The 10,618-nt window shown below is 39.0% G+C and overlaps 1 protein-coding gene across 2 annotated transcripts; it reads right to left on the bottom strand.

Annotated features, from left to right (window-relative positions):
• Nucleotides 1–2,795: 2,795 nt before the first annotated feature.
• LOC130135738 (guanosine nucleotide diphosphate dissociation inhibitor 2-like) lies at nt 2,796–9,133 on the bottom strand. Of its 2 annotated transcripts, none has more exons than XM_056305381.1 (13): nt 9,032–9,133; nt 7,364–7,426; nt 7,189–7,272; nt 6,988–7,095; nt 6,716–6,888; nt 6,184–6,295; nt 5,984–6,064; nt 5,789–5,851; nt 5,532–5,633; nt 4,872–4,996; nt 4,181–4,391; nt 3,991–4,065; nt 2,796–3,131 (listed from the first exon to the last, which is right to left on the bottom strand). In XM_056305381.1, exons 1-13 carry the CDS (start codon nt 9,116–9,118, stop codon nt 3,081–3,083), a joined length of 1,335 nt encoding a protein of 444 aa, XP_056161356.1. In that variant the 5' UTR covers nt 9,119–9,133; the 3' UTR covers nt 2,796–3,080. The 2 variants fall into 2 exon arrangements, with proteins under 2 accessions (XP_056161356.1, XP_056161357.1); XM_056305382.1 differs by lacking the exon at nt 9,032–9,133 and adding an exon at nt 7,930–7,971.
• Between the last annotated feature and the right edge of the window lie 1,485 nt (nt 9,134–10,618).

Raw genomic sequence — 10,618 nt, 5'->3', positions numbered from 1 at the left:
GGAAGAGTACAAAACTCTTGTACACGGGTACAAACAGGTCCAAAAGCTCATTATCTTAATTTTATGGTCAAATCTCCAGCAAATTTGTCTACTAATTGACGATTGTTTGTATTTCAACCGTTCGACATGAGATTGTGGTATTAGCGAATCAATTGTTATAAACGTAAATCTTTATGGTTCATAATCACTAGCTTTTAACCTCATGCATTATAGATTTTATAACTTAAAATGCTCGTTTATTTATTTTTCGGAACTTAAAAATTTCTGCTATTAACAATATCAGATATACCTCGTGCGGATCTACATGGATAAATGAAAAGAATATAGAAGATGGAGGTAGCCTACTACTACTATTCGGAGAATTCGAAGTGCAATGGTGAATATACAATATATGATATGAAGGTGCATGTGCATATTCGTGTATTCCCCTCTACGTTCATCTCCAAATGAACTTGAGTTCGTGAAGAAAAATATACCCGAGGATTGGAAGTGCAATGGCCGATATCGGTGCCAATGACCTTTAGAGTGAATGAGTGGAATCGAGGCTAATTGGAGCGGGATTTGTTTCAATACAAGCTGAGTTTGGCATGCTTTGGGGAAGGACTTTGGGCTTCTAAAGTTAGGTGAAAGTCGTGGCGTTTGGTGAAAACATTTTGGATCACTTTGAATGAAAGCCGGCACCGACAAAGCCAAAACCCAAAGTAAGTCCTCCCTTGCTTTGGCTTTCGGCATTTTCGGAAAGACCTCTCGAAGATTAATGGTTTTTTCTTCCAACTTTGCCTTCGCTGATATTTTCGAATTCCTATTTTTCCCCTCATTTTTAGTGTTCATTGTCTCTCTCAACCAAAGGCACCCATTGTCTTGAGTATGATTTAATTTTTCAATTTATTTGTTCTGTTTTGATTTACGATAAAATCACAGCTTATTTTCTGCATTTTCATTAATTCAATATGACATCATGCATTCGACAATCTACACCAACCTTGTTTCGAGTAATCGTTGCACAATTATATTCAATGAGTACATCTAAAATATCCAGCTTTGACTGATGAATTTTTATACAATGTCGAAATATAACATTTTCATATACTGTTGAAATTTTCTTAGTTTTATCACTATCCCGCGTCGAGTGCTATACAAAATCTTGTCGATGAGTATTTTCCAACACTTGGGGTGTTTTGGTTTGAGTGTAATAAATTCCCGCAAATTAATTTTCTGGACTTTCACGCGTTTGGTTTGTTGAAAATAATCAGTTAATGAAAAACTATTTACGGTAAAAGAAAACGTGTATGCTTAAAGTTAGGAAAATGAATTTTCTAACCTAAAGAGAGGAAAATAATTTCCTGAAAATTATTTTCCTTTATCGTGAAATTTTTACGAAACACACCCTTATTATGCATATTTACTTGAAAGATATTTCAATCTCCAAAGCGTGCATATCATACGAAAAATAATACGTTAAAAATAGTAGAGTTTCCTTTTTGAATAACTTGACGAATGGCAATGACTCCACTTAAAAAGGGGGGAAAAAGCCATAAAGAATCTCTAAACTATGCTCACTATGAAACGTTTATCCTGAACTTTTTCTCGTGACATAAAATACCTTAAACTTGTACCTATACAACACATTTACCCTCCGTCAGATGATTTTTCAGTCAAAACAACGTCGTTTTTATTTCACTTAAGCCACATAGCTGTCATATTAACACCGTTTACTTTTTTACGTTCATGTTGACAAATTTTCAACGATTTTCATTGACGGAACTTTGAATGAGGGTAAATGTGTCACACAAATATAAATTTGAGATTTTTTGTGTCACAAAAAGGTTTAGGGTAAATGTATCACAATAGTCATAGTGTAGAAGTTTTGGTGACTTTTGCCAAGAAAAATACTATCTATCTATCTCAAACTAACCACCACTCTCTTTTTTCCAAGTAATTGTTCAATTCACGCATGTTCATTAGCTAGCCAACTCATAGGTCATCCAATTCCCTCCAAAAAGTAATTCATTAACTTCGTACGTTATCCCCGATCACGCACGAGGTACTTGATAAACCGCATCGTAACTCATTACAAACAATGTCCACCAAGACATTCACCACAAAAATGTTACCGACAGCGCTAAATGATCTCCAGCATAGTATTCGAATTCAATCAACTCACCCTCGACTCACGAATCAAAGCTCGAAAGTGAATTTAGACCATCAAGAGATACATCGTCCTAAAACCGCCGACTCATTCCGAACCAAAGAGACCTCCACATTAGCTCAAACTAATTGTCGTTTCACTAATGCAATCACATTCTCGAACAAAGCCATAGAACACGCGATCGCACATAGAGACGTGATGTAGACCTAGACTTACATGTTGGAGAGCTTGTTCGGCGCACCTACGGTGACCTTAGCGACATGAAGGAGAGCGAGCTCAGTATTGAGGTCTTTCAGCTGACTCAGCAGATCCTCACTCCACAGTGAAGAAGAAAAGGAAAAGTCAGCAAAAACAAGAAATCAGAGGGTCTCTCTCTCGAAGAGACGAAAGCAAGCATCAGGACCACCGTTACCAATTGCCTTTGCTTCGTCTGAGCTTCAATGGCCGCCTCTTTGCGTGTGCACTAGGTTCATGTGAGCTATCTTATCATACGAGTCTCATGTGAGTCTTATCAAATCAATCAGCACCCATGCACTCGGCTCCCATTAGCTTGGTGCATGGAATAATGAGAATGAGACGTAGATGGCTTCTTCAGCTGGGTCATCCATGTCTACAGAAAGTCCATGTTGTTTGAGTTGGAAAAAGGTTATAATCAATCTAGTCACATTGATCGTGTAATATTTCAATAATGTCTCCATGGCCATGGTCCGTTTCATCTCCGGAGGAGACTATCAAGCAGACACTAATGACTAGCATTTTAAATAAGCATTGCACATTTTGCATGTCAATTCTTACATGAATTATCACAGTTGACACTTGATAGTACATAGAATAACCAGAAACACGTTCTAGAGATTTATCGACAATAAAAACCGATGCCTGAGAGCTCCAAACCAGGCACTAGCAATGCAGGCGCCGAACCTCTCAATTCTCATTCCTCCGCAGCACTGGCAGCGCTTAAATCCACACTGAGGTCGAGAACCTGCCCAGAAGAATGTAATTTTGTCAGCATCTCTCTCTCTCTCTCTCTCTCTCTCTCTCTCTCTCTCTCTCTCAAGGAAGCTTGAATTGCTGCTGTGGAAAATGTTAAGAGTTGAAAAACAACTTCTATATGATCTTCAATCATTTCAAAGCAATATAAGCCGTTTGTCGTACTCTTGCCTTTCAGCTTCTGCCAAAGAATTTAACAATTACTTTGACTAACCGATACACTATATTTATTTGGTATTTCCTGTCCTATTCAAAAGTTACACATCTCAATAATGCATAAGCTTTACTATTATGTTACATTTTCAGGACATCTTTGATCGTTAATCGAAGGGGACTATAGGCTTGATTAGCAGAGGGAAAAGACAAAATGTGCAGTAGGTGGAATTTTTGGGCAGGTTTTTTTTTCTTTTTTGGTCGGTATTTTTTGGGCAGGTTTCATGGGGCTAGAAAGTAGTTAACTTGTACTGCATAGCAAATAGCCAAACACCCTGCTAACCGCACCGATCACCTCTATTGCACCAATTGGACACAAGAAAAACGGGAGGGCATGGCACTATGGCAGGGCTTATCATGTAACTAGCGCAAATGCATGATTACCTTGTAAAGAGAAACATTAGATCATAACTTAAAGGCTGAATTCACGGGAACAGACAAAAATGCATAATCATCAGGTATAATTAACGAGAAGGGTAGCCCGAGCAATTCTAATGTTGATAGCTTCCAAAGAGTCCTAAAAAACTTCCAACCCCATGAGAACTTGTCAAAGATTATCTCATGCTCCCCACGCCGATGAAATACTTATCATCAAGATCGTAGTTGATAGCAAGACATTTCTGAGAAGTAATTCTTACCTTTCCGGTGATCATTGTATACATGTTAAGCACATCCATAACAGTCGACTCGAAGTGGGTTGTGGCATCATAACTCTGCAGGCATAGGAAGAGAAGAGATTAACATAATATCAATACAATTGAAAGCTCCCAAATTCCACATATACATCACAGAGACAGACGGAGAGAGAGAGAGAGGAACACAACTCACAGTGGATATGAAGCAGTTGTCAAGAGAAGGTTCATTGACTGGTTCATATCTATCATAAGTGTCATAAAATATCTCATCAACAGGCCCCAGCAGATCAACCCCTGGCTTCAGTTCTATCTCAGGTTGATCAGTTTCAGCCTCTGCCGAAACAAATGCAATGAATTTGCCCTTTGGTGCGACATTGTGAGAGTATGAACAACAGAAAAGATACCTGCTCAAACATGGGCATAGTTGAATAAGGAGTCGAAAAACAATGAAGGATGCTTAGATTATCAGAAGCCGTGAAAATGGATTTTGTTTTTTTATCGGTAATCCATGGCCAACCTATTAAGCAGGCGCATGGAACCATTTGTGAAATTCAAGATCTAAAATACAAGTATCAAATGGTATTTAGAAGTGAAATGTGGCTCAAGCATATTCTGATCCTGACTTAAAATGATAGTTTACATAAAGTTAATTAAAATATCATTGATCTCATGGGAAAGATACTTTACTTGCTACACTTGCATTCATTTCCTTTCCTACCTCAAATACAGCAAATGAAGTTAAATGGATAAGTAAGAAGCTATTTCTCTCTTGAGAATAATCATTGATTTGCTTTTTCCCCCTTCATTTCTCGAACAGACTTTCACATTCAATATAATAAGAAAATATAGCTAATAATCTCCAATTAGTGTACACAAGAACTTACATATCTGACTTGCGACCCAACTGTTTCTGTGGGATAATAACCTGCACTGAGTGAGAATCATAGGTATTTGGGATCGGATGGCTCATGATACAGATTGCCCTGGCAACCTTCCCGATTTTCCTAACCTGCACAAGTTCACATATTCCCACTGAGTACGACATCCACTGTTGTTGCAAAAGAAAAAAGGTGCATCTGCATGTTATGCGCCTTTATGGTTATCGAGGCTTGTTACTGGTTCTTACATTTTTAAAAATTAAAAAGAAAAGGACTGAGAGGGTGGGGTATAAAACATTTTGCAAGGTTTAGGGCCTTTAGGCCAGAGAAAGTAGTCATATCTTAGTGGCAAAATAAATATTACGTCAACCACCACAGGCACTGATGCAGTGACCATGATCTTTTTATCAATATCAAGGGGGTGCAGCACGCACACAAGATCCACATGCATAGAACCTGGCAGATAGAACCGATATACACCTATTTAACCAACTCCACAAAAGTTTTAATCTACAATTGTCTCGAGAAAGATTACTAACTGATCTTACGGAATCAATATACTTATTATACTACATGAGCTAGTACCACTTACATCAAACAAACTGAACTCCGACATAAGTTCGCTAACACTCTGCGATGATCATGATGCAGTATCATATTCATTACCTTGCTAGGCAAATACGAAGGGTCGCAAACAACTTTTTTGCATTTGGCAGTTTCGCCCTCTGATGTGACGCCAATGACTTGGCCTTCATCATTGAACTCCACCTGCAATATAACAGCAAAATAAAACAACATTTTTTTACTATAAGTAGCAGATTTAACTTGAAATTTAACAATAAACACCATTTTCATGATATTGGCAGAGAATAAGGATATATTTACCAGTCCAAATATAAATGAGAACCAAATGACCTGATTACCTTGCATTCCTGTTTGTGCAGCATGTAAGTCCCACCATATACAGCACTTAGCCGCGCAAATGCCTGGATTACAATAAAAAAAAGTTAAACAGAATCCAAAGCTAATGGTCAGGCATCAGCAATGGATTTAATCAAGTGTGTCAAAACTGCAGCAGCAGCAGCAGCTTGGACATGCATCTGTGACGCTGGATGTACCTGAGGGAGCTCTCCTAACCCATACAAGGGATAAATATAGGGAGATCCTCCTTGGAAACGAGCAAATGACTCTGCATAGAGCTATCAAGTGGTTGACAGAAGAAGAGGAATGTCAATTCAGAGCTCTCCAAAAAAAATGGGAAGCATTTCTCTTTACGAGCATAAGAAAAATGTTTGTTCTGGTAAACTGGATCATTCACCTTCATTCTCTTGACAGTATCCAGGGCAGGCTCATTTAGGTATCGATCATCTCTATGGAGCGCCATGGCATGGCCAATAAAATCAATGGTGTTCTCATCCAGACCATATTTTCTGTAAAAAAATAAACAGAAGCAAAATGACCAAAGGGTTTCACAGCTCAGCCAGCTAATATCATTCTACCCATTATGATAGCTGGAACAAAATCATGCAGAAGAAGATAAAATTAAAGAAATATTTGAGCAAGAGCACCGTAAGGACACTCCAACTTTGTTTTAGACTTTTCTTCTTTTTGATGATTAATATCATTTACAATCCAACATCCAAAATAGGAATTGAGAGGACCATTTCCTACCACAGGCAGCACATAAATTGGTATAAGACAGTAAAACATCTAGCAAATTTAGTTATCATTTGATCAGTTGTGAGAATGGGAACTTCTAGGCAAAACACTTTGCACTTGCAATGCAGCATTAATATTGTATACAGAAATTGAAGTCACATGTCAACCCTGGAAAACATTTAAATACGTACGCTATCAGTTCTCTCGTTGTTACACGTGTCAAATCCATCCCCTCATGTGTCTTTGGATCATTTTCATCATAATCTTGAACGTATATAAAGAACTTTCGAGCTCGACGCTTCTCAAACATGCCCATGAGTGGAGTTTTAAGTGCTTCCATATCAGTTGCAGGCACTTTGTGAACCTGTCATTGGCACTACCATATTGTTGAAGAAGAAAGGAAAACCAGGCAGACCTGCAATGATTCTGCAAATGTATTTTCCAATAGAGGGTGTCTCCATACCTTTCCCATACTGAAGACATAGCTGCCATCCACAGCTTTGAAGTACAGATACTTGGTAACATCTGTATGAATGAGGACTCGCACCAGAGTACCATTTGCCATTATGAACTACACAGAAGCACTAGTCAGCAAAGAATAAATAAGGATAAACAATCTGCTAGAGCTTAAATTGTAGGCCAATTAACAAAGTTTAGAATTCACCTTTGGGACCATGTCAACATTATAATCCCTGCTAGAACCCAAATGTGCAGGAGGTTTATCACTATTCCTAAATTTCTTCCAGAGCTGCAAGTCATCAATAGGAACTATTCAAACCACCCATTAAAGATAATGCAACAATGCAGCAAATTGCAGGGAACGCACGAAGAAAGCAGACCTGAATGAGATTAAGTGATGTTGACTCTCCTCCATAATAGTCATTCCTATCCATGTGCAAAACCTGGTTCAAAAGGTTCTTCTGTCAGCAACAGAGCAGAAATCCACAATCTATGGTAATTATCTTTGTCTTGGTTATGGGAAAAAAGGAATAAGGAGAGACATTGAGAATAGTTGTTTCATTTGCATATTTTGCAACAAATCTCAAAAGAGAAAATCCAAATGCCCGTAGATAAGTACAAAGAAGAGACAGAAGACTGAACAATTTACATGACAAGCTACTTGAATGGGCTAAAGTAGCACGAAAGTTTGAAAAAAAAAAACGTCAGTACGTAAATAAACTAGTTGAACGGATGTGACGTTCAACAAATACTTGCTTCAGTAAGTTCCTATAGTATCCCAGTAACGTTTAGGCTTATTAATGTTAGGAGGAAGCAAACACCGGTAGCTCTAGTCTAGCCTTGAATGACATTCAGCACTTCCATTAATGTGATTTTCCATGAAAAAGCTTTTCAGCCAGCTGTAAAAGCAGAGTGAAGCGAGGGGTGCCAGTCCATTTGCCAATACCAGAATGGCAGAAGGGTGTGGATCCATTAAAAGTGGGCAACCCACCAAATTACTCCGCTGTCCTATTAGCTCAGGCCAGAGCTACGGCATAGGGAGGTATTCTTATGGCAGGAGTCAACATGTTTCTGCAATTGCAGGATCATATATCGGACTGCAACTTAGAGACCAAGGAGTCCGATAGGTAGTAGCCACAACACTCTTATAAAGTCTCTAGGGACTGGTTTATGTCCTGGACCGCCTGGTAGAGCAGCTTTCAGGGGGAGCAACCTATAATTTTTGGCATGTACCTCTAGGAAGCAACCTATACTATCTGCTGCAGCAGTCTAAGTTTCAACGAGCTTTCCGTCAATCCTCCTATCAATCTAACAAGATGGAAGAGAAGTGCTTCTTTCTCCATACAAGGCATAGTGACAAGTCAATAGGTCAAGACAATGTACTACTCCACCTTCACTGTCCTCAAAGCTTTGAGATTAACTACTTCACTTAATACGACTTCACACTTGGTCAATATACTCGAGACTAACTCAATTCAATTATCACGAAGTTGCCACTTGTATTTGAGATAAAAAAAAAAATAGCGCAAACTGGAGGGTATCCATGTCCAATGTCCACCAATCACCATATGACAGGATGAAAAATTCACAATTTCGCTCGAGCTCATCAGCAGCTTAAAACTACTACGCTAAAGCTCAAACTAACTGCGGACCGGTTTCTCAGATTATCTCCGCTTAAAGTTAGTACTGCCATTCTCAATACAAATTGAACGTAAGACAATACACCAGCAGCCAATAGTCCAAGGCACTTAATCACATCAAAACGACACTCCCAAGTCCCAATCGCGATCTCCTCGGCACCGATTTCCACCGCTCTTAATCCGAAACATAATCAACCGGCTCCCCAATCCAAACGAACACCAGCTCAAAAACTGAAGTCAGCGCGTGGATCCTTACCGCGGCGTAAACACAAAAAAAAAAAAAAAAAAAAAAACTTTCACGAATCTAACGACACAAGCTACGGGATTCACGCATCGGAGGACGCGAGATCGAATCGAACCGACCGATCGAGCGAGGAAATGAAACGAGGAAGGAAGGAGGGAGGAGACCTTGAGGCCGTCGACGGAGAGGAGGCCGCTGAGGATGCACTCCTTGAGGCCGGTCCCGAGCACGATGACGTGGTACTCCTCGTCCATGGCCGCCGCCGCCGCCGCCGATCGGGGCGAAGCAGATCAGGAGAAGGTCTGGTGGAGGAGAGACGAAGACTGGAGCGGCAGATATTTGAAAGCTGGAAGAAGACCGGGAAGGTTTTGCGTGTCGTCTGCGATTAGAAGTCGCGGGATATTTATAGAAGCCGCTGGTAATGCCGTGGCATGTAACGAACCTGTTGATTGCATCCGCTTCCCGCTCGTTTTACTTTTATTTATATTATTATCATTTAATTAATTTGTTGTTTTTCCCATTTTTAGGATTGTGATTATAGACGGGAAGGTCTCGATGAGCTTGATGCGCCGTGGACCGGACCGGGTAACATGAGCCGCTCCGATAAAGTGCGACCACTTATCGAGAGCCGGACACATCCTGTTCACTATGGATCGAGAGTCAAGTGAGAATTTGGCTTGATCAATATGCGATTTAAGGGTTGTTACGAATAATTTGTAATATTTGTGTTTCTGTTTTTTACTAGGTCAAAAAGTAGTGGTGGGACCCACTTTAGAAAAAAAAGAGGCCAAATGGGGATGCTTTCAGTTGCCGAGGGCTCTGGAAAAACTGAAAAGGAAAGTGAGAAAGAGAAAGGAAAGAACTAAGAAGAGGAAAGGGAAAAGAGGAGATAGTATTGCATCGCGCGATCTTGCCAAGCCGATTCGACTTTATATCGTAATGCCCGATAAGTATTTGTGTTCCTCGTTCGTCTAATCAAAGTAATTTTTGGAGTTATGGTTTAAATTTGGCATTACGAGAGATTCGAGCCGCGAAATCTAATTTTTTAGCTGTTGAGTTGTGGAATTTCATGGAAATGGTGGTTTATAATGTTGTAGAGCCATGGAGTTCGACAGGAGTCGTTTTGAAGCAACGGTTTGGTCGGGGTGGGAATTTTAGGGTTTTGCATGTGAACTTTGCATTGTGAACGGCTTAAATAATTGCTTTGGTATGTGATTTGTTGGCGCGTATGAGATGTTTTGTTAGCGTTTAAGCATTGTTTAACTGATTCATAGTTGTTATAGTATTTTAGGTGGTTTTGACGTTGATTCTCGTTTAATTGTTAGGATTACGAAATCATTGGCTCGTTTAGCTACTTGTTGTTAGTTTCGGGTATTCTCAGGTGAGCAGTATTATCTCTTCTTTGATTTTATAAAACCCATGTCTCAAAGAAGTTATGATTCGATATATATATATATATATATATATATATATATATATATATATATATATATATATATATATATATATATATATATATTGAACTTAAAGAGCATTTTTATTGCATAACTCGAGATCGAACATTTACTACCTTTTATTATTTGTGAATGATTTGAGAATTGGTTTTGGAAATATATTGTGAAAGGATATATATGTATATTGCGTTACGACCTAGTTTATGAAATAAGTTCAGAAATTATTTGAGAAATGCTTTTATGAAATGTATTTTTGGTGGATGAGTTGTGTTGCCAGAAAGTTATTTATTTGGTTTGTGA

This window comes from Syzygium oleosum, unplaced genomic scaffold (genome assembly GCF_021117445.2).
Source record: "Syzygium oleosum isolate NSW1041296 unplaced genomic scaffold, Sole_v2.1 Sole_v2.37, whole genome shotgun sequence".
Classification (NCBI taxonomy): Eukaryota; Viridiplantae; Streptophyta; class Magnoliopsida; order Myrtales; family Myrtaceae; genus Syzygium; species Syzygium oleosum.
This window is presented reverse-complemented; position numbering and strand designations above follow the sequence as displayed.